This window comes from Camellia sinensis, chromosome 12 (assembly GCF_055761805.1).
Source record: "Camellia sinensis isolate YWXY chromosome 12, ASM5576180v1, whole genome shotgun sequence".
Classification (NCBI taxonomy): Eukaryota; Viridiplantae; Streptophyta; class Magnoliopsida; order Ericales; family Theaceae; genus Camellia; species Camellia sinensis.
The window spans coordinates 121210155-121232518 of record NC_138972.1 but is presented as its reverse complement, the minus strand read 5'-3'; the positions used below and the strand labels follow the sequence as shown (position 1 = coordinate 121232518).

The 22364-nt window shown below is 38.5% G+C and overlaps 3 protein-coding genes across 3 annotated transcripts in view; 1 reads left to right on the top strand and 2 right to left on the bottom strand.

The window, feature by feature from the left end:
• The window catches only part of LOC114312661 (elongation factor 1-gamma 2-like), a 37686-nt gene extending 18257 nt beyond the window's left edge, over window positions 1-19429 (bottom strand). Inside the window, exons 1-3 of the mRNA XM_082899737.1 lie at window positions 18560-19429; window positions 15673-15782; window positions 5142-5386 (exon numbers count right to left, since the gene is read on the bottom strand). Coding sequence (XP_082755863.1) covers window positions 5142-5172 — 31 coding nt within the window. The 5' untranslated portion in view covers window positions 5173-5386; window positions 15673-15782; window positions 18560-19429. The remainder of the gene's footprint in view (window positions 1-5141; window positions 5387-15672; window positions 15783-18559) is intronic.
• LOC114271530 (protein LAZY 1) lies at window positions 16447-19016 on the top strand. Its single transcript, XM_082897213.1, has 4 exons — window positions 16447-16452; window positions 16537-16599; window positions 17190-17951; window positions 18608-19016. The coding sequence occupies exons 1-4, from the start codon at window positions 16447-16449 to the stop codon at window positions 18962-18964; spliced, it is 1188 nt and encodes a 395-aa protein (XP_082753339.1). The 3' UTR covers window positions 18965-19016.
• A 485-nt stretch (window positions 19430-19914) lies between the features above and the next one.
• Window positions 19915-22364, bottom strand: part of LOC114312664 (uncharacterized) — a 146322-nt gene continuing 143872 nt past the window's right edge. Inside the window, exons 16-19 of the mRNA XM_082897212.1 lie at window positions 20694-20770; window positions 20460-20552; window positions 20288-20383; window positions 19915-20017 (exon numbers count right to left, since the gene is read on the bottom strand). The gene's annotated coding sequence lies outside the window, so the exon portion shown is untranslated. The remainder of the gene's footprint in view (window positions 20018-20287; window positions 20384-20459; window positions 20553-20693; window positions 20771-22364) is intronic.

Here is a 22364-nt window from a genome sequence, read left to right as displayed (position 1 = left end):
TTGCTCGGTAATGAGAAGTGGTGCATCTCATTACCCCCAAGTTTGAGTATCTAATCTAACTAGGTGGGGATCCCATAGGTGTCTAATCTATAACTTGTAAGGGGTTGTCTAGAGTTTTAAAATAAAAAAAATAAAAAAAACAGTTTTCTTTTTGCAAAAATAGAACTGTGAAAAGGAAGAAGAAGAATAGAAAACTTGTCCGAAATTGGTCATTGCTCATTTTGTTCATTTCTCTTCTGAAACAATCTGAAGTATGTAAGTTCTTTTTTCCCCCAAGGAAGAATCAACTGTTCAGATCATCAAAGCCTCGGGTCTAGAAATACAAATCAGAAGTTACCATCATTGCCTAATTTGACATGGATCATCTAATGAGCAAGTTTGCCTACAAGCAGAGACGGAACCAAAATTTTATTACTGGAGGGACCAAAAGAGAAATAATTTTTTTCACCATATATACATAGCACACATGTATGTATATATGATAGATAAATTATATATATATATATATATAATTAAATACCATAGAAGTAATTTCTATTAAGATGAATAAGTTTTTTTTTTTTATGTAAAACAGAAAGAGAATTCAAAATGGAAGAAGAATGACATTTTTTTTTATACTGGGAGCATTTTATATATAAAATGATATATATATATATAGATATTTAAAGTTCTATAACAAACAATAATGTTCATAGAAATAAGGGGGTCATGGCCCCATAATCTTCTCCTAATTCTGTCCTACCTACAGGAGCAAGTGGATAGACCATGGTCATTGTCTAATTTGGTAGACTGTCTAAACCATATGTCAACACCATCTCTACACACCATACAATCTTGAGGTGTCAAGCCATCACTAACTGGCATCCATAACTGGCATCCACTAGAGAAGCAGGTAAGTCAAGGTTGACCTTATATAGAATGGTCGAGAATCAATCAACACCATCGCCAAAAATCCAACCAAGTGATTCTAAATTGATAAATGAAGAGTATGTTTGACACCATCTATATGCCTCCTTTTGATGACACCTGATATGCCTGCTAAGAGATCATTTTATTGTGATACTTAAAGAGAAGCATGTAGGCCAACCTCACACCACTGCACTTTTAAGCTGAGATGGCATTTGAGTCAATCACTTACTGGCAAATGACCCATAATGGCCACTCCATGTGTCAAATAATCGTTGCTGACCCATCCACCAATTGCAAGACCCCTTTGCCGTATCTATATATATGTTATACAAAGATGACATTTCAACAAAGGTCTTTATTTATAAGAAATGGATATCATCTTAGTTCAACAAAATTCTATGTCCAAACCACAGTTGTCAAATCTAAATTCGTATCGTGAATTGAAATGGTCTCATACTGAATCGAATCGAATCGTGAATCGTAAAGATTCAGTCACTTTTTTTAAATTACTTAAAAATATATATCTACACATTTAGATGCTATATATATCTTATGAATATAAAATATTTAGACTTAAATCTCTAAAAATGTTATTTTAAATGATAATCACGTAGTTTAATAGGTAAGAAGTTAACAAAGATTCTTATGTAAAATATAGCGATCCCGGGTTTACCCTTGTTGTACAGTGATCCGGACATGTGTCCGTGGATGTTGGTAGTTGTTTATTTTCTAGTTTGCATCCTCTTTACTTTGTATATTGAGTTATAAGATGCGTTGGGCAGGTTTGTTTCAGGCTGGTTGCGTTTGGGAGCCTAGTGTTGCTGCCCAGATTTTTGGTCCTTCGCTCGAGCGAGGAGTATGTCGCTCGAGCGAGAGTGGTGTTGCGTCTGGTTCTGGACCTGAGAGTTGCATTTCCTGGCTCGAGCGAGCTTTTCGTGGCTCGAGCGGTCTGGGTTTTTCTTCGCTCGATCGAGAACTTCTTGGCTCGAGCGAGAGTTTTCTGTGTCTGGTCGCTCGAGCGACCAATCCTTCGCTCGAGCGAGCGTGTTTTATATCAGCGCACAGCAGCGTCTAAAACATCACTTTTTCACTTCTTTTCTTTGAGCAAACCCTTAATCCGACACTCTCTCTCTCTAAACTTGCACTCTCTCTAAGGTTTGATCTCCCTAGGGTGTGAATCTAGCCTAGGGCCTTTGTTAAAAAGGTAGAGGGTGTTGAGAGCTTCGATTTAATCTGAAAAAGTTTGGATTTGGAGCAAGTTGATCTTGGAGTCTTCATCTCCTTTTGGGCTAAAACTTCAAGGTAGGGATATCCTACTCCTCTCTATGGGTTTTGTCTTTAAATTTTGGTATTTTGAGATGTTGGGCTTGGTTTGGTAATTTTGTGAAAGTTTGGGGCTTTTGTGTAATTTTACAAAAGTTGGGGTTTTATTCATAATAAACCTAGATGCATGTTTGGCATAGAAAAAATGGAATGATTGTTGAATCATTGATGAAAATGGGACCTAAGGGTTGAAATAGTAATTATGGAAAATGGCCTAATTACATTGTTTAATTAATTGGGATAATTAATTGGTGAGAAATGAGGAAATGAAATGTTGATTGAATATCCATTTGTGCATTTATTTTCTGTTTTAGAAATAACTGCTTTGGGCTATCGGTGGAGGATAGTCGAGATTGTTGTAGACAATGCATGATGATTAGGTAAACGGAAACTAATCAATGGAATGTGTCATGGAACTTGACGGTTGATAGAATACATTAATTGTGTGTATTGTGTGATTGTATATAGAACCAATGTGTTTATATACGTTATGTGTAGAGGAGGAGATAGGGGATGTACTCCGCGGTTTAGGGGAAGATAGGGGATGTACCTCTAAACCGGATAAGTATTGGGAGGAGATAGGGGATGAACTCCGTAGACACAACTCATATGCTTGTCTAGAGAAGTGAAGATAGAGCTCATATGCTTATCTTTGTGAAGTGTGGATACAGCTTGTATGCTTATCTGTGGATATTGTTGTTATACATATCTGTTGAGAATGTGGATATAGTTTTTATGCTTATCTGAATGTGAGATATAGTATTTATACGTATCTGTGGAAATGATGATAGAGCTAGTATGCTTATCTGTTGAAAAAGGGAAAATGAAATGTAATTGGGACTTGTAAGTCGTTGACATAAATATGTAATTTATGTGATTGTATCAGTGTTGACCAACTATCAATTGCTAATGTTTTAGTCATTGTCCATGGTTGGTTTAGTGTATTTCTACTGGGCTGTGGCTCACCCTATATGGGAATATCATTTTCAGGTGCAGGAAGCATGCCACCTCCAAGGACATAGCTTGGGAGGCTAGAGGCGGACATAGTGTAGTTGTTTTACTATTGATGTATTACATGTAACTTCAAGCCAAGGGCTTAATGTGTGAACGAGTTAGTACTCTTTTGTTGAAACCAAGTGTTAACTTGGAAAGCTGTAAGCCCGTAGGGCATTTTGTTTTGATGTTAACATGTAATACTTATGTAATGAAACTCAATGAAATAAAGGAATGTGGTTAGTTTATATGTAAATGCATGTCTTATCTGATGGGTTTAACGTTATTATTTTGAGGGCGTTACATAAAATCACTATTTTACCTTTTTCTTTTTTAGATATTTCTTATCAATCATTCTTAATAAAGATTATTGAAAATTGAGTCAGATTTGACCCGACCCATAACCTATGGAGCGTCCACATGAGTTGTAGATAATTCACACTATTTAATAAATAAGATAATTAAGGAATTATCTAATGAAGTATTTGAGTTGTTGTGGGAGCCTACAACTCCACTTCTATCTGCAGAGATATATATCATATATCTGATATAGAGAAGATATACATATTATTGTTGTGAGATTTTACCCGAAAAATCTCTGCAGAATTTTTCTCTTTGTTCTTCCCTCTTAGGTCACCATTGTAAAATCTAGGGATTCTTAGGTCACCATTGTAAAACCTAGGGATTTGGAGTGTGGATACAACATTGAGAAACTCTGGTAGCTTCTCAATTGACGGAAGGTTTTTCAGACGAGACTCGTAATTCAAGCATCCGAACCAAACCGTTTCCTCTTCAAGTAATATAATTACCCACATATTTTCTTTCAAAGATAATAACCAAATAGACAAACTATCAATTTCTAAAGTAACAATAATTAACAACGATATTGAAATTTGGACAATAAGCATACATACTTTTCTAAGTAACAGTGAGCAAATAATAAGAAAGAATTATTTATAATCTTTTATTTTAAAGCCTACAACATTTTAAAAGTTAAAACATTTTAAAAGTTATAACTGATCTCACACATGTAATATTCAATTATATTCAATTTATACATATAATATTCAATTATATTCAATTTAATAAAATAGCAATAGATAATTCATAGTATAACTTTAATCTTAAACATCTTTAGAAGATATTGATTTTTCAAAGGGAAAAAAAATGAGAAGAAATGTTAAAAATATGTTGGGTCTGACTGAGGTCTTGTTTGTCATAACCTAAAAAGCTAAAAAGTCAAAAAGTTGCTATCCTATTTAAGTCACATCATCTTATTTAAGTCACATCACCTCTCTATCACAACATTTCAAACCCATAAAAAGTCAAAAAGTACACTTATTTAGATCATCCCAAACAACCCCTGAATCTGATTGGATTCTATTAAAAACTCCATGATCATCAAAATAACAACAAATCATGTATATATGTTGATTATTTTGGTATTAAATGCTATTAAAAGTTGTGTTATGTCATTTTCACTAAAAAGATGAAAAAAAAGTCAAAAATATACCGGACACAATAATTAGAAAAAATGCATGAATTGTAAAAAGTGAATTGAATCGTGAATCGATTGTGAATCGTGCGATTCACTTCCAAAATAGATTCGTATTGATTTTGCAAAAATTACGAATCATAAGATTCTGATAACAGAGATCCAAACTCCAAAGCATGACTTTATACCACCAACCAAGCATTAAATATGTTGGAACATTTAAAGAAAAAATATAGATCTTAGGATTACTCTAAAGCTAATTTTTTAGTACATAACTTTTAGATAATTCTCACTTTATCGTGTGGTGTGAACCCTTTTGTCAAATTACTCTTTTAAATTCATTTCTAGTGCCCTGAGAGATGCCCTTTTGGACTTCAAAGAGAATAAAGGGAGCATAGCATATAGATGAAGTTATAAATACCTTCAGATGTCTCGTGGAATGGTCCACTCATGTTATTAGTAGGATGTTGTCCTCAATTTGAACTTTAGTTCATTGTTGCCTTCTGAAAAACAAGATGGCATACGCATCCAGGGGCCTCTGCAGTTCTCAACTGCCTATATCTGTCATTAATCATTTCCATCCAATTCGTAAGTTGGCAACTTGGCAAACGAATTCTCATAGTTTCCATAATGTAGTTGATGTTCCAAAGCTCGTTTGTATTAGCCCTGCAATGACATTGTGGCATATGGCCATGAAAAAAAATACAAACAAAAAAGAGAGAGAGGCTAGAATAAGATAGGAATACAAGTGCAACCATACAAAAGGCTAGATTAACATGGGGTGTTGCATAGCACAGCAATAAAAATGAGCAAAAAAATTGACAGGGTTCTAATTTCACTAAAGGATAAAGCACATGCACAACACAACAGAATCAGAAGGAAAAACTGTAGTCACCTGCAAACATCATGGCAGTTCTATCAGTAATCTATAGCAATGGTGCCAAATCCCAGGTTTTAGGATCTAATATCAAATACCTTCACCGTATTCCTACAATGAATCACCTAGAGTTGTAAAATGGGATACAAATCTTCTTACAGGTAGCAATGCAGATGCGCATCAAGGAGTTACAATGCCTATTTAAATCAGTTCAAATTCTGAAACAACATTTCTATATCGTTGAAATAAAATGCATGTCGCTCTATTAATAGTGAGCTGAGTCTACTATAAACTAGTCAATGCTTCCGTATCAGACGGCCATTTGTTTGCTTGAAATATGATTAATTAAATATATAGCTTATTTATTTTTATTAGGGTAACCTCCTGATCAGTTTAACTATAATGCATTGCCTTTGCCGATATATGAAAAGAAATTAACTGGTAGGATCACCATCAAGGCTTTTTGGTGTGAAGCAAAGTCCCACATCACCCGAGTACTAAAATAATGTTAAGCATATAAGCGTGAGGGAACAGGTGGAGTAGGATTGATAGATTTTTGTTAGATGTGAAGTGGATGAAAAAGTTTTCCTTTAAGCAACGGGGTCTCCCAAGGTCAATCTCAGATCATTGCCCTATTCTGATAAAGGAAGATGACAGGGATTGGGGACCAAAGCCTTTTAAATTTATCAATGCCTGGTTATCCCATCCATCCTTCATGTCAGAAGTGAAGAAGAGGTGGGACGAAGCTCAGGTTCAAGGATGGGCAGGGTTTAGAGTCATGAGAAAGCTGAACTTGCTTAGGAGCCACTTAAGGGTGTGGAACAAGGTTGTGTTTGAAAATATTGATACTCAGTTAAAGAAGGCAGAGGAGGAGCTTCATGAATGGGATTTGAAGGCAGAGTCTAGATCCCTACAGGAATTGGAACTGAAGAGAAGAAGAGAAGTTAGGAGCCAGGTGTGGTAGCTTAGTAGAAGCAAGGAAAGGCTATGGCATCAAAAATCTAGGCAGATGTGGGCTCATTCCGGTGACAAAAATACTAGGTACTTTCATATTATGGCTAGTAGAAGGCAGAGAAAGAATCTGCTTGACTCTGTTGTAGTGGAGGGTAGGTGTGTGGAGGATCCGGATCAGGTGAAGCAAGAAGTGGTTAGGCAGTCAGCTGTTCTCAGAGAATTGGAAAATTAGGCCAAAAATTCTAGGCCCTTTTGCTGTTATTAACTCTGTGGATGCTGTGTAAAATAAATTGATAGAGATAGAATATTGTATTATTGATTTATATGTTGATTTTTATTACAATGATTCATGATTCCTATATATAGAAGAGGGTGAGTGTGTAGTAGGTAAGGAGTAGGTGAAGTGGAGGTGGTAGTGGTGTAGTGGGTTAGGTTTAGTGGAGTAGGTGAGGTGGTAGTGGTGTAGTGGGTTAGGTTTAGTGGAGTAGGTTTAAGTGGGTGAAGTAGGTGATAGGTTTTAACAGCCCCCCGCAAACTCAAGGGGGATAGGAACTAGCCAACTTGAGTTTGGAGAGAGTAACAAAACAAGAAAATAAACGAATACATAAAAGAAAAGAGGATAGGAGACACTGTATGGTCGTGTCAGACCGATGGTGAAGACACTGTATGGTGGTGTCATAACGTTGTAGAGGACACTGGATGGTTGTGTCAGACCGATGTAGAAGACAGTTTATGGGGTCATGTTGGACCGTTGTAGCAGACAATGTTGTGATAGTTGTTGTGACAGTTTACGGATTCTTGCTGGACCCTTGTAGAAACTAACCGAAATCAATGTCGGGACAGTTTACAGAGTCTTGTCGGACCCATGAAGGAGCTAACCGGAATCAATGTCGGGACAGTTTACAGAGTCTTGTCGGACCCTTGAAGGAGCTAACCGGAATCAATGTCGGGACAGTTTACAGAGTCTTGTCGGACCCTTAAAAAATACACTGTATGATGGTGTATATAGGCTGCCCAAATATATATATATATGGATATATATAGTGAGCCCTCAAAAGTCGCGCCCTCAAAAGGCGCGCCCACTTCATCAAAAGGCGTGCCTGACAGAAAGCGTCGAGCCATCAAAAGGTGAGCCGGAGACGCGGCGAGGCACGTGAGCGACAGAGTGGCGTGTCGGCCTCGGCTATTTAACCAAGGTTGAGGCGGAGGCTGTGCAAACCAGTCTGAAACCGCCAAAAATCCTTTGAAAAAACTCTTCCGTTTCTGAGAAAGAGATTCTGGAACACTCTGTTGCCATTCTGTAACCAACCTTTCTCTAAAACACTCAGCAACCCATAACATGGCCTCGTCTTCCCGTTCAGCTACCCAGAATATGGCCTCTTCGTCCCGTGGTCTGCTCACTCTTTTTCCCGACCTCAACGAGTCAACAAGAGAGATAACTGGTGCGGTGGCACTGGAACCTCAACCAAGCGCCCCGGAGTTTGCTCCGTTGAACTTTCCTATGCGGTCTGTGGAGCAAAGAATGACAGTGCAGTCAGATGTGGAGGCCAATCAGTATACATTGAAGTCATGTGTGGAAACCATGACTGCGGTTACAAATTTGTCGAACCGGCTGCAGAGTAGGACAAATGAGGTGCAGCAGTTAAACGCCCAACTGGCTCTGCTCCAACGCATGTATAAGGATGCGCGAGCAGAGATAAGTGTGCTAAAGGCGGAAAACAAGGAGCTGAAGCGGAAGGCCACCGTTATGTTCCGATTTGGAGGTCCGCCATATGCTGCAGTGGAGGAGTATGGGGGAGTGAACATGCTCGGCGGTGTGGAAAACACGGAGGCAGCACCGTCAAGGGCCGCTCAGGACGGAGGCAAGAAGAAAAGAACTGCGGCAGAGTAGAGAAGGGATAAGGAAAAAATCCCGCCTGTGGGTGGGTGTTTGTGGGTGATGTTTGTTTTTTTTTTTTTTGGTTGGGTGTGTAAAATGGTGATCGGGGTTGATCCCGGAGATGAATAAAATATGGGTGTTGTGCAAAGTTGTAAATTGTTTGATTTTTTTTTTTTTTTTTTTTTTTTTTTTTTTTTTTTTTTTAAAGAGGGGGAACACGCCCATGTGATAATAATAAAAATAATAAGAATGATAAGGAGAATTTGCTCATTGTCCAGGAAAGTGATGGGAGATAGGAGGAGAGAGAGTGTGTTTGAGTAATATATTATAATAAAAAAAAAGATATATATATATATATATATATGGGACAGTGGAGAAGATGGGTTTGAAAATGATGATGATAAATAAGATAAAATAAGTCTTTGATGGGCGGTGGGATCAGACAGCTGCTTTATTTGAAAGATAAAATGTAGTGGATGTGAATATTAAAATAAAAAGAAAGGAAAGAGAGGGTTAAAAGCAAGTGGAAAGATGAGAGAGAGACAATGGTGAAGTACTCAAAAGAGCCTGACAATCCCATCCCACCAAGTCCTGCAAAGCCAGGGGCTCAGATCTCATAGTCCATTTCAAGAACACAAGAGAGACAGCACATGCCAACAGGAAGCTGCCTTTGGCGAAGGCTAAGAGGTATTTAGAAGATGTTCTGGCTCACAAGCAGGCCATACCTTTCACGCGTTTTTTTTTTTTTTTTGTAGGGGTGTAGGACGAACTGCTCAGGCAAAGAACAGACATTCAAATGGACAAGGACGTTGGCCTATCAAATCTGCTGGATTCATACTCGACTTGCTTAAAAATGGTGAGAGTAACGCCGAGGTGAAAGGCTCATCAAGGTGAATCCAAGCGGTCCCAGTAGGTGGAGACGGGCTCGGATCTGGCCGGCGAGACGGGTGTTTGAGAAGAGGCCGGCGACGGAGATGCGACTGCGTGTGGTTGCGGTGGAGATCTGGATGGCGGCAACGAGGTAGTGTTTGAGCTCGATACGCTACAAGAAGAAAATGAGAGTTTGCTCGATAAGCTTCGATTTGCAGAGGAAAGGTGTGATGAAGCAGAGGCAATAGCCAGGCAGCTTGAGCAACAGGTTGCAAATCTTGGAGAAGGTGTATCCCTAGAAGCCCGATTGTTGTCCAAGAAGAAGGCAGCCTTGCAGCAAAGAGAGGCTGCTTTGAAAGTGGCAGCATAAACATATAGTGGCAGAGGTGAAGGGAGGTTTGAATTGGTTGAGATCCGGCGGGCGGTCAAGGCAAGGTTGCCGCCCGCCGGAAGGTGAAGAACACCAAGATCTTTAACCTATAGCTCTGATACCATGTAAAATAAATTGATAGAGATAGAATATTGTATTATTGATTTATATGTTGATTTTTATTACAATGATTCATGATTCCTATATATAGAAGAGGGTGAGTGTGTAGTAGGTAAGGAGTAGGTGAAGTGGAGGTGGTAGTGGTGTAGTGGGTTAGGTTTAGTGGAGTAGGTGAGGTGGTAGTGGTGTAGTGGGTTACGTTTAGTGGAGTAGGTTTAAGTGGGTGAAGTAGGTGATAGGTTTTAACATGCTGTTACTCTAGAAGCTGTTTTCTCTGAAGAGGAGGTATGGGAAGCAGTGCAAGACTGTGATGGGAACAAAGCCCTAGGTCCAGATGGTTTTAACCTTAATTGTCTTCAGAGGTGTTGGCCTATATTGAAAGGGGAGATCTTAAGTATGGTGAATGAATTTCACCAAAATGGCAAGCTATCTAGAGGGGTTAACAGCTCTTTCATAGTTCCTATTCCTAAGAAGGAAAATCCCATAGGCTTGGGGGATTATAGACCTATCAGCTTGGTGAACTCTGTCTATAAAATTTTAGCAAAAGTGCTTTCAAGGAGGCTTAGGAGAGTGTTACCATCTGTGATTAATGAGGTTCAGTCTGCTTTTGTGAGTGGTAGGCAAATTTTAGATGGTGTGCTAATAGCAAATGAAGTTGTAGATGCATGGAAAAGATCAAAAAAGAGAGGCATAATTCTAAAATTGGATTTTGAAAAAGCTTATGACTCACTCAATTGGGAATTTCTGTGGTCGATGATGAATAATTTGGGATTTGGTGAGAAATGGTTAGTTTGGATGAGGAATTGCATTTCTACAGCCAGGGTTTCTGTGTTGGTTAATGGCTCACCTACAGAGGAATTCCAGCCACAGAAGGGGCTAAGGCAGGGTGACCCCCTTTCACCTCTTTCGTTCATAATTGCAGCGGAAGCTCTCAACCTTTTATTAGCAAGGGCAGTAGAGAAGGGCTTGTTCAGAGGAGCCTTAGTTGGTGGTAATGGTTTGCGCATCTCTCATCTCCAGTTTGCAGATGACACTATAGTGTTTTGTGAAGGAGATCAGGAGGAGGTGCTCAACATTAAAAGGGTGTTGAGGTGCTTTGAAGTGATGTCTGGATTAAAAATAAATTACCATAAGAGTGTTGTATGCGGAGTGGGTTTCCAAGAAGATGAAATTGTGGGTTTAACCCAAAGATTGAATTGTCTATCGAAGAAATTACCTTTTAACTTTTTAGGACTGCCTCTAGGGGCCAATCCTAAGAGGAAGAGCACTTGGAACCCCATACTGGATAAGGTGAGTAAGAGGTTGTCTTCTTGTAAGAGAAAGCTTCTGTCTTTTGCTGGGCATTTGACATTAATAAAATCAGTCCTATCTAATTTGCCTATTTACTTTCTATCTATTTTGAAGATGCCTAAAGGGGTTGTTAAAGCTCTAGTTAAAATCCAATCCAATTTCTTGTGGGGTGAATCTAAGGCTGGGAGGAGTGTTCACTTGGTTAATTGGGGTGAGGTTACTAAGAATAAAAATCAAGGGGGTTTGGGTGTGAGAGATTTGGGTGAGGTGAATGATTGTATGTTGTTAAAATGGTGGTGGAGATTTGGTGCAAAGGATAAAGCTTTGTGGAAATCAGTAGTATGCTCTAGGTATGTTCGTTTCGGAGGGGGTTGGGTACCAACTTTGCACAACACTGATGGGGCGTCTGTGGTGTGGAAGGATATAGTGCAGCTCAATTCACTTAACCAGTCTTTGGGTGTGTTTTATAACCAGAATTTAAGGCTATCAGTGGGAAATGGAAGGAGGATTCAGTTTTGGACAGATGCTTGGCTTAATGGTAGAGGTCTGAATGAGGAGTTTCCCAGATTATTCAGTCTATCCACTGAGAAGGAAGAATCCTTACAGCAAATTAGTGCCAAGAAGAGCCTTGGGGTGTGGCAGCTCCAATTCAGAAGAAGGCTGCTGGCATGGGAGGAAAAGGAGCTGCAGAGGTTGTATGTCGTTCTGGAATCAGCGCCTGAGCTTAGAGTGGAAGCTGAAGACTCTTGTTCTTGGCTTACATCAAAGTCTGGTAAGTTCTCTGTATCATCAGTGTGGAGTTGGTGGGTTGTAAATAAAGGTCCTGGATTGAGGGTGCCAGCTGGGGTCTGGGCAAGTCTGGCTCCTCCAAAGATGCAGTTTCTCTGCTGGCTTGCTTGGAGAGGACGAGTTAAGACATCTTCCTTCCTCCAACGGATTGGGATTCTACCTCCCAATGCACAGATCCAGTGTGTGTTTTGTCAATCTGCGGAGGAGTCTTTGGAGCATGTGTTGCTGTTTGCCCTCTGGTTTGGAGGTGCTGGGCAGCCATGGCTAGCTGGTGGGATCAGAATTTGGTCATCCCTGGTTCTGTTGAGGGTCTGCTCCAATGGTGGTCTAGGGGTAATGCGAAGTCTTGGGTAGATGGAGCTTGGCAGGCAGTTCCAGCACTAGTGCTGTGGTCAATTTGGAAGTTAAGAAACGAATGTCTATTTAAGGGGGTCGCTCCAGATTTTGCAGGATTATGTGAGAGGATGAAACTGCAGATTGCTCTGTGGGTGAAGTGGTCCTTCAAGGTTGATTATTCAGTCCATGATCTTGTCTCAAACCTATGCCAGATTAGGCTGCTCGCTTGAAGTCTCCTCAGCAATCGGCTCAGGCAGTAGAGAGGTGTGGAAGTGCTGGGCAATCATGGTCAGCTGGTGGGACCACTCATGGGTCATCCCTGGCTCAATTGAGGGTCTGTTACATTGGTGGTCAGGAGGTCTGTGTGAAAGGACGAAATTGCAGGTGGCAATGTGGGTCAAATGGTCCCTTCAGGTTGATTTTTCTGTCCATGATATTATGTTCAACCTTCACCAGATTAGGAAGCAGGTTTGAAGTTTATCAGCTTGGGTTCTGGCGGCAGAGAACTAAGCCTTTGTGTATCTTCGTGGTCTGCTCTGTGGGTTCTGAGTGATGCTAGATCAGTGATGGTTTTGCTGTTAAATTTGCATGTTGTTTGATCTTTCAGCTGTTAGTGCAGCTCTTCGATTTGGAGCTGGAGGAGTCTCGTTTTGTTCTTTGTGTGCCTTTTCTTTGGTGCTCTGGCTGTTTTGTTCCTTTGTTCTGATCTGTGTGTTAGTTTCTCACCAACAAGGAGGTTGGAGCTTCTTTTAGCTCTAAGCTCCTCTTTATTGATGTAATACTTTGGTTTTCATCAATAAAGCCTTTTATTTGCCAATCAAAAAAAATACAAGCGTGAGGGCACCCTCACCTCTAAAGCTAGCTTTGGAGGTTGAGTTCTATTCAAGACCGTGTAACATTTGGAACTACATACAAATTGCCTAGTAGGATAACTATCAAGATTTTTTCCAACTCAGTTAACAGTAACTTGGTCCATTAGCTTTGGAAAGGCTTAATCAACACCCATTCCAATCTAACCCATTTATGTGAACCTTTTGATTCATAAATTAATATGCTATGCTTCCTCAAAGACACCTATGCATGCTTTCCTCAAATCTTCTTTTAACTATTTTCTTCTGTCTTCTCTCCTAAGTCCACCAACCACTAGGTCGCCTTCAATGCTACTAGATAAATATTCATAATGACATAAGTAGTACGAATACTTAATCTAGGCTTTTTCCAAAGCCTGATTTAATATGTTCTCCTAAGAGAAACAATACCTGTTATTATCGTTAGTATGTATGGAGTATCAAAGGATGTGTCAACTTGTTTAGATCTACCTATTGTTATTATGTGATTATTTTTAATGAACAAGGAACATGAGATTTCCTAGTGGTGTGGAGATAGTGAACATGATACCAATTATAGCATCAATAAAAGAAATTTGTGTCTTTATTCCATAAAATAGATTGTTAAAGGGACATTAATCAATAGAAACAATTTTAAAAAAGATGATGTTTACGGTTACCTAATCAACCAGAAAAATAAAATTTCCTATTGGTGGAGATAAAATTAACCATATCCAATGACCAATCAATTATTTGGCACTAATTATTGTCCTGGTCATGGCATCATCAATTATGTTTGTTAATTTTAGGCCACGTTTGTTTCATGGCATGGGATTAGAGGGGATGATGGCAAATGAATACACCATAGGATTAATATATATCATGGGATTACTGTACTATACTGATTAGGGTAGGATAAAGGAGGAAGTAAGGTTTGAAATTTTTTTTTTGGGCAAGTACATTTTTTTGGCTATTAGATGGAGGTTGGCAGATATTCCATAGGTAGTAGGGATCATTTATCCCAAGCTGAAGTGGGATTAGTTATCCCTCATTTTGGAGGAAAATTAATCCAGTATGACTACTAATTCACCCTACTTTGGCCAAGCCAACCAAACAAGGGATTGGAAGGGATTGGGGAACAAGAGGAGAAGACGAGGGAGCAGCTGAACCCCACACCATAATCCACCTCCTTATCCCAGCAAACAAACGTGGCCCTCCTTGCAATAAGATAGTCGAGATTGTAAACGGACATTATTTAGTGGAACCAAAGGTTGTGAGTCCGAACCTAAGAACAACCACTTTATGCAAATAATACCACAAGGTTAGGTCTGTACCCAATCTTTCTCTCCAAGACCTTCATCTAATGGAGGCTATACTGGTGTAACTTTTAAAAGGCAGCTTGGTACAATGGCATGGCTTGCTGTTAGGTAGTGCAGGTTCAAATCATGGAAACAACCTCTCTAGAAATAGGAGTAAAGTTGTGTATATTTTGCCCTTCCCAGACCCCGCTTTAGCGAGAGCCTCGTGCACTAGGTCTCGCTTTTTTTACAATGTCAAAGCATGAAAGAGTTGTCTTTATAGGTCAAGAGGCAAGTAACAGCTCATTTACATCCATAGGTCAAATTTTGGATTTGGGAGCTATTCAGGCCCCGTTTGGGAATTTGCTATTTTAGTTGAATTTTTGGCTTTTACGAAAATATGTACAAAATAATAAAGAGAGTGATGTAACAACTTGTAGTAGTTTTTTGGCTAAAAACCATGGTCCCCAAATGGGGCCTCAATATCAAAAAATTCAGAACACTGAAAAGTACTGGGTTTAGATTTTAGAGAGCTTACAAAATAGATTTAAGTAAAAAAATGTGAATGCATATTTCCTCAGCTACTCTTATATGTAGATGTTATGGCAAAGGCAAAGATGAGAAAAACTAAAGCAAACCCAATACACAAGCACATGATGATTTACAGGGTTCAGGAATAAACCTACGTCCAAGGGCATAGAATGATGGCAGAATTTAACTATGACCGTGGAGATTACAATGAGCCAGCTCGCTCTCTCTCTCTCTCTCTCTCACAGCCCTCTATTGAAAACTCACAAGATCATCACAAATCCTAGAACCCTGAAATAACCTAATATATACAAGGATTTGAAAATAGCAAACCAAGTCAAAATAGATCCAAATACAAATATTGGGTCGGTCCTATCATTAATAATCCATGCAAGTCATCAACTAGTTATAAGCATCATCCAGGTCGAATTCGAGACACACCCACAACAATAAAGTTGTTTGTGGGGTGCACCCAATTCCTTAAAATGCAATAAACCTGTACCTGAAGGGTCCTCTTTTATGAAAAAGCTTACATTCATGACAATATATGACTGACAAGCAATGAAAGAAGATGACCTGATCACATGTGGCAAGGTCATCGATCCAAGCCAAAAGAAAACATATGGTAGTTAAGTGGCAATACTAAACATTGATGGTAATGCCTAATAACATATTTTCACCAATCATGAGCAGAAAACGACGTTATTGCTTATTGGAGTTGGGTTGCTACGTTCAGCTAATATATTGTAATGAAAGCACCACAGAATGCAACATAGCTTAAAGTGTTCAGTTAAGATGTCAGAGTTGGTCAAACCTGAAATATCACCAAATCCAATGAGAGCATGGACTGTGAAAAACCCAATAATACATAAGTTGGTTGCAAATAGAAACACGTGCAAAAGTATTGTTGCTGTCATAGTTTAGCTGCAAAGATAAAGAAATCTGTGAGAAGAACTAAAGACTAACACAAATGCAACACTGTGTTTTTAACACTAAAAATTAAAGGGAAAAAAATAAAAGAAAAAAGAAAAAGAGATGAGGTTCCTTTTAGTTAGAACTTTCCTCTGAAAGGTGGACCTACCATAAAGCACTAGGATTGAACTTTTGGGTCCCTAATGGAAAATAGATCTTCTTCTTTGTCATATTATCTTTGAATTGATTAGGGTCCAAGAAAATATTCTCTAGACTCCATCTGCTCATGTGGGTAGTTCTGATTAGAATACTGAGAATGGAAATTCCATTGTAATGCCATGCAGAAATGCATGTGCATAAACATGTCACATTGGGAAGGCCAATGGCATAACTTTAAGAATTAATGCAAGTGCACTGGCAGATAGAATCTTCAGCTTGTGGGGTCTTGAACCCACTCCCCATTGGCCACATGATTTGGTCTACACAAAATAGCCAACCCAAATCTTGTAACTTTCTCTATGTTTCTCTCTACCTGCCTCAATCTCAGGCACTTTTAGAGGCTTCCAAGACACATATCAAATAGTCACACCACACATTCTGAAAAGAGCACCTTCTCTCACTTCCTCCTCACTGCCAGAGTAATCTAAATCAAGTTCTTTGAAGAAAGATCACAAAAATGAAGGTAACCCCAATTTCTGTTGAACTTTGGAAGACAAAAACTGTTTCCAGTATTTTATGACTTCATATTTGCATATCTTGATTGCAGTTACTTGGTTGGATGCATCGCAAGTTAAGGCCTAGTGAAGCACTCAAGGATTTTGCCATTGGGGTAAGTCATGTTTCTAATCCGACCTCTATGAGTTGAGTTGGTTCGGCTTTTTCAATATATTGGTTCGGCTCTAGGTCTTAAAATCATCAACCCGACATGAATGGGTTCGGGCGCTGCTTCAGCCACGCTGAAACTGAAACAATCCAAGATCCGAATCTATATATATTGCATAAAATTCTAATGTTGTTGACATGTCTTTATGTAATTGGCAATCGTCTCCGAACAATATTTTGTAAACAATATTAAATTTTAAAACAGTACTTTGTTGCTCTATGTCTGTGTTACGTTAAAATGTTTAAGATTTGTTTATTCTAATCATTTATTGCTGATTGATTCACTTATTTTAGTATAGTGGAACTACGGTTCCAACCCAAACAAACCCGATGCTAAATCGGGTTGGCTTGGTTTGGTTTTGGTTCCAGTGCATGATTGGTTCTGTCCTGCACCCAAAAACCTGGGACTGATCATGATTGGTTTGGTTCTGAGTTTAAGGCTAACTAGAACCAAAGCAACCCATGTGCACGCCTAATCATATTTATGCCAATGGTAGTCATCTTCACCTTTATCCCAATTATTTAACATTTCTTCAGTCATGGAATTCTTCCAATTGTCTTTCAGAGAAGCCATCACTAGATGAGCAGCAGTACGACATGAAGGCAAACTATGGTACTAAGACCTTAGGCAAATCACAGAGATACAACCATCTTCGAAAATCATTTGCCATAGAAGAAGATGACTTTGAAGAAGAGTCATCGGCTGCGATTTCTCAGCTCTTCCATGGCTTCCTTACCATTGGTACTCTTGGTTCAGACACAGTCATCGCTGACCCATCATCAACACCAACATTCGCCATCTCTGTTGAGAACATAACTGAAAAAGAAACAGAAGTAACAGAGCCTGATTTGAAGCTGATTAATGATGAGTTGGAGAAGGTGCTAGGAGTTGAAGGTAAAGAAGATGGTTGCAATGACTCATCTGGGAGAAACAGTCATGTTAGCACCATTACACTGAGTGGCAAGACATTGGAAGGCACAGAGACCAGTGGGAACAGAACAACAATGTGTCCACTCCAGGGCTATCTGCTTGGGTCAGCAATTGAGTTGCCAGAAACAAAGAAGGAACATAGAACATCACTTGGGGAGCTGTTTCAGAGGACAAAAATGACACAGGAAAATTCTGTCGCTAAATGCGAGAGCGGAGAAAAGAAGGCAGACAAGGAAACAAATAAATCTGCTATACGTCTCGTGAAAAAGATACTGAAGAAAAGAATGGTCCATGATTCCTCTCGGACCTCCACCACAGTGACTGGGGGAAATGTTATCTCTGCTTCAATGGAGACGAAACTGCATAAGGTATGTCTACTTCTAGTACTGAATGATAGATCTTCTAGATGGGATATATGGAGCACTGCAACTCCTGACATAGTTTTGTTGGGATCATTGCAACATCATCTGTGATTTGCTTACAAAGAACATACTGTGTAGTGTGATCAAACCAATCAGATGATTTGCACCATCCAATCATTAACATTGCAAGATGGTTCCTCCATTTCTCTGGATACACTTCAAGTCCTAATATGTGCTTATAACTGAATATCTCTAATCCTACGGTACTAGGAACATGAATTGTTCTGTTACGAGAAATAGAAATGCGGTATCTAACATGCTCAGTACGATACTGGTTGACTTGTTTTGATCACACTATTAGTATTAAAGGTACTCAAAATGCTATGTTACAAGAACTCAGGTACAGTTGTTGGCTTTTGAGCATGTGCTTAAGCTTCATATTTGTCTAATTCCCATGTCCAAGGACATGAGAGCATGGCAAAGTATTGCTAATTTTTAATATCCTCCTTTTATTTTCAGGGTAAAATAGTACTTACAATGTGACATATAGAATTTCATACATAACATAAGAGTTTTATGCATAATTATATGTAAACTCAAATTCCTAAACATACTTTGAATTCTGCGTTCAGTTTTTTAATTTTACAATTTGCTGCATGCAGATCCTCCACATGTTCCACAAGAAAGTCTATCCTGAAAACTCAACTTCTGCATGGAAATCAGATAAGCCCCACAAGAATGAACCGAAGAACAACATCACCTATGAGGAGGGGAACTATGACGGAGATTATACGCACCCAGGGGAAGATATCATAATATTTCCCCATACAGCCCTTTCAAAAGAGAGCATACGATGCTTCAAGAGACACTCAAACCCATCACAACTCACAATCAGTGGAAGCAATTCAAATGGGAACAGCAAAAACTGGATCAATACAGATGCAGACTGTAAGTACACATATAGCTACCTTTCCCAAAATCTATTTTATGCTCCAGACTTCATGGTGATTATAATTTGATTATAGAAACTAAATTCTGAGCCCACAGAAGTTGGCATTTACACTATCACTTTTGGACTGATGAAGTTGTACATCCTTCAACTTCTATTCTTGATAAGGACAAAGGAAAGACTTAGTTTATGGGTTCTGTCAGATATAATGATCTCCTTCTAACTGGCCTCATGTATTATGGATTTAATTATTCGAGTTGTGCAACTATTTTGGTTATTAGTCTGATTCAATTCTATTATTTGCACTGCAGACTTCGTGCTGGAGCTATAGAAGGAAGAAGCACTCTTAAAGTGCGGTTATGATATATTGGCATTAAATAGTAATCATTTGGCATTATGTTATAATTTTTAACATAATGCTGTCAGACAATGTCCACTAGGATTGTGCCCTTCAACACCCACAACCTGCAAAAATGCAATCATTTGGCATTATGTTATAATTTTTAAAAGGAATATTGAAATGGCAGTCGAGTTCCTATTTCTTACTTGACCAGGAAAAATTGAAAATTGGCTCAATTTTTGTAAGTCAAGACGCACCCGTTGCCCTCCAGAATGCTCAACACTGTCAGAGAACTAATAACCATATTTAAACAGCAAAGGTGTAGAGATAACTAATAGCATCAAAGGATAAGAAGTAAATGCCACACCTAAAGGTGTTCAACATGTACCATCCAAATGAAATTCATATCCCATCTTAAGATTTATCTAATTGGTAATTCCGATCATGAAAGTTTAGTAAAGTTAAGCTACCAAGGAACTAGGTATATTGAGGCAAAGCATTGGCCAAAATCAAGTGCCATATGCCCAACTGGGGAAAGCAGTAGACAGTAGTTCCCTTGACAACATCTTGAGCACATTGTCTAATAAAAGGACTTTTTAGCTTACACAATAACGAATTAGCTTACACAATTAATGCAGGACGCAACACAACATTCCTGATGAACGCCTAGGGGGAAACTAAAGGACAAGACCAATAGTCTTTGCCTGCTTTGCAGCAAACAGGCTTCTCCTTCAAATGGCCTTCTTCTTCACAGCAGATCATGCCAACTGCAAATACACTTTTCTGAAATAATAGGTTCCATGAGAAGCATAGATATGTTGTTTGATTAGCATACAAACTCAAATCAAAACTAAATCATATTAAAAAAATGCCATAACAATTTGGGAAGTGCTAGAAGTTGTACCTGAATTTCCATTTTTTATTTTCTTTCAAAACTACCCTCATTTAAAGGCTCTCTCCCACTCCTCACACCAAACAGTGTAAATTCTCCATTTTTTAAGATTGCAAGTGTGTGCGGATAAGAGAGAGGTAGAAATGGAGCAACTGTATTACCTGTGAAGCAACTGTAGGGTCAATTGGTTCCTCAAACAGACCAGAAGCAACAAGTGCTGTTGCATGCTTTCTAATGTGATTTTCGAGGAAATTGAACTAGATCATCAAAAAGACAAAGTTAGTACTTAGCACAATAAGTTAAAACATCTGTGCTATGAGATCCATTTAGTACCTTGTCTTCAACCATCAGTGATAACCTCCGGCAACCTCTGATGATCACTTCCGGCAACCTTCGGCGCTCACTACTGTCACTATCTCCTAAGATCTGATGACGACAGGAGAAGAAAAAGAAGTAGAAAAAGAAGAATAATGATAGAGAGAGAGAGAGAGAGAGAGAGGAAAAGGAAAAAGAAAGGCCTTAGTAGAAAATTGTTAGCCTTTGTATTGTAGATCAACATAACCATACCTTTACCATCTGCTCTTTGTTCTCTTTCTAGTGATAAATTTATCACTGATAGATTGACCCATCCAACATATTCACATCTACAATGACAAATCAGTGATAAATTCCGCAACAATATACAACATATTGAACAAATCAATGATAAATTTATTACTGATAGATTAATCATAATACATATTCATCTCTCTCTAGTGACAAAAATGATAAATTTATCACTGACTGTTTGTTAAAAAATTGCAAAAAGAAATTCTCATCATCATCATTACAAATTAACACAAGATTCAATGACATATTCAGTAATAAATTTCGCAGTGATAAACGCATTTACTGATAAATTTCTCACTAGTTGTTTGTTAAAAGATTACAAAAAAAAAAAAACCTCATCATCATCGTCGTCACAAATCAACACACGATTCAAAAAAATATATCAGTGATACTTTTATCACTAATACAACAAATTTGGTTTAAGAGAAATAAAAAGAGAGAGAGAGAGTGAGGAAGAGAAAGTTGATAAATATAACATGAACAAAAATCAGTGATAAATTTATCATTATATTAATATCAAAATTTCAACAGCAACAGCCCATAGCATATTAAACAAATCAGTGATAAATTTATCACTGAATTAAGTGATAAATTCATTAGATTAGTTCAGAATGTTTTACAAATGTAGATCTTGACCAACACATTGTAGAAAGAGTCTCGATCTCATTGGCAACTATGTACAGTACTAGATTGGCGCCGAAGATGGTAGATTAACATTGAAAACAACTAGATTTGAAGCCATTGGTGAAGTTTGACGTTGAAGATGGTCAATCGATGATTAAAGAAGAACGACGGTGATGGCAGATGAAGGATGAAGGATGAAGGATGGAGGAAGAGCGACGGTAATGGCAAAGAGGAAGGAAGACGACAATGTTAGGCGAGCAAGTCAAACGATTGAGAGATGGTGAAGTATAGATCGGCGACGGTGGAGATGGTTGATGAACAATGGTAGTGGTAGTGGCTGGTGAAGGTGGTGGTAGTGACCCATGGAGGTGGCGGTGGTTAGTGACGGATGACGATGGCGGTTGTGGATGGATGGCCATGGCCATAACTACAATGGTGGTATCTTCTAGAGAGAGAGAGAGAGAGAGAGAGAGAGATGAGAAAGAAAAAGAGTCTTGGAAAAATGATCAAGAGAGAAATTAATACAAATTGAAAAAATTAATGGGTAATAAATATTATAAACAATTAAAGATTTAGAGAGTGTTTGGGATGATTTAAATAGGGATTTTTACTAGCTGGTAGCAGGGCAAAATCGAGATAAAAAAATATAACAGGATTTCTTAGCGTATGAAATAGAAACTTAAGACCTAATGAGTAATAGATTCAATTATTGGGATTAGCTAGTAAAAATCTCAAAATTATATGGTGGACTCGGAGCAAATTTACTTGGTGCCTCTACTTGATTGTTATTGGTTAAAGTAGTGAAACCCAATACTTTTTGTTTGAATTTTGGAAAACAATTTAACAAGTTTTAAGTGATAAACAGTATGTAATAGTACTCCAAGACTATCAAATAATCACTTAAAGGGTTTGTTTGGAAAGTGGGTTGATTTTTTGACTTTTTAACTTCTTGATTATTTTAGTCTGGGACTAAAAAACCTCATTTGAGATAGACTTTTTGGTTTT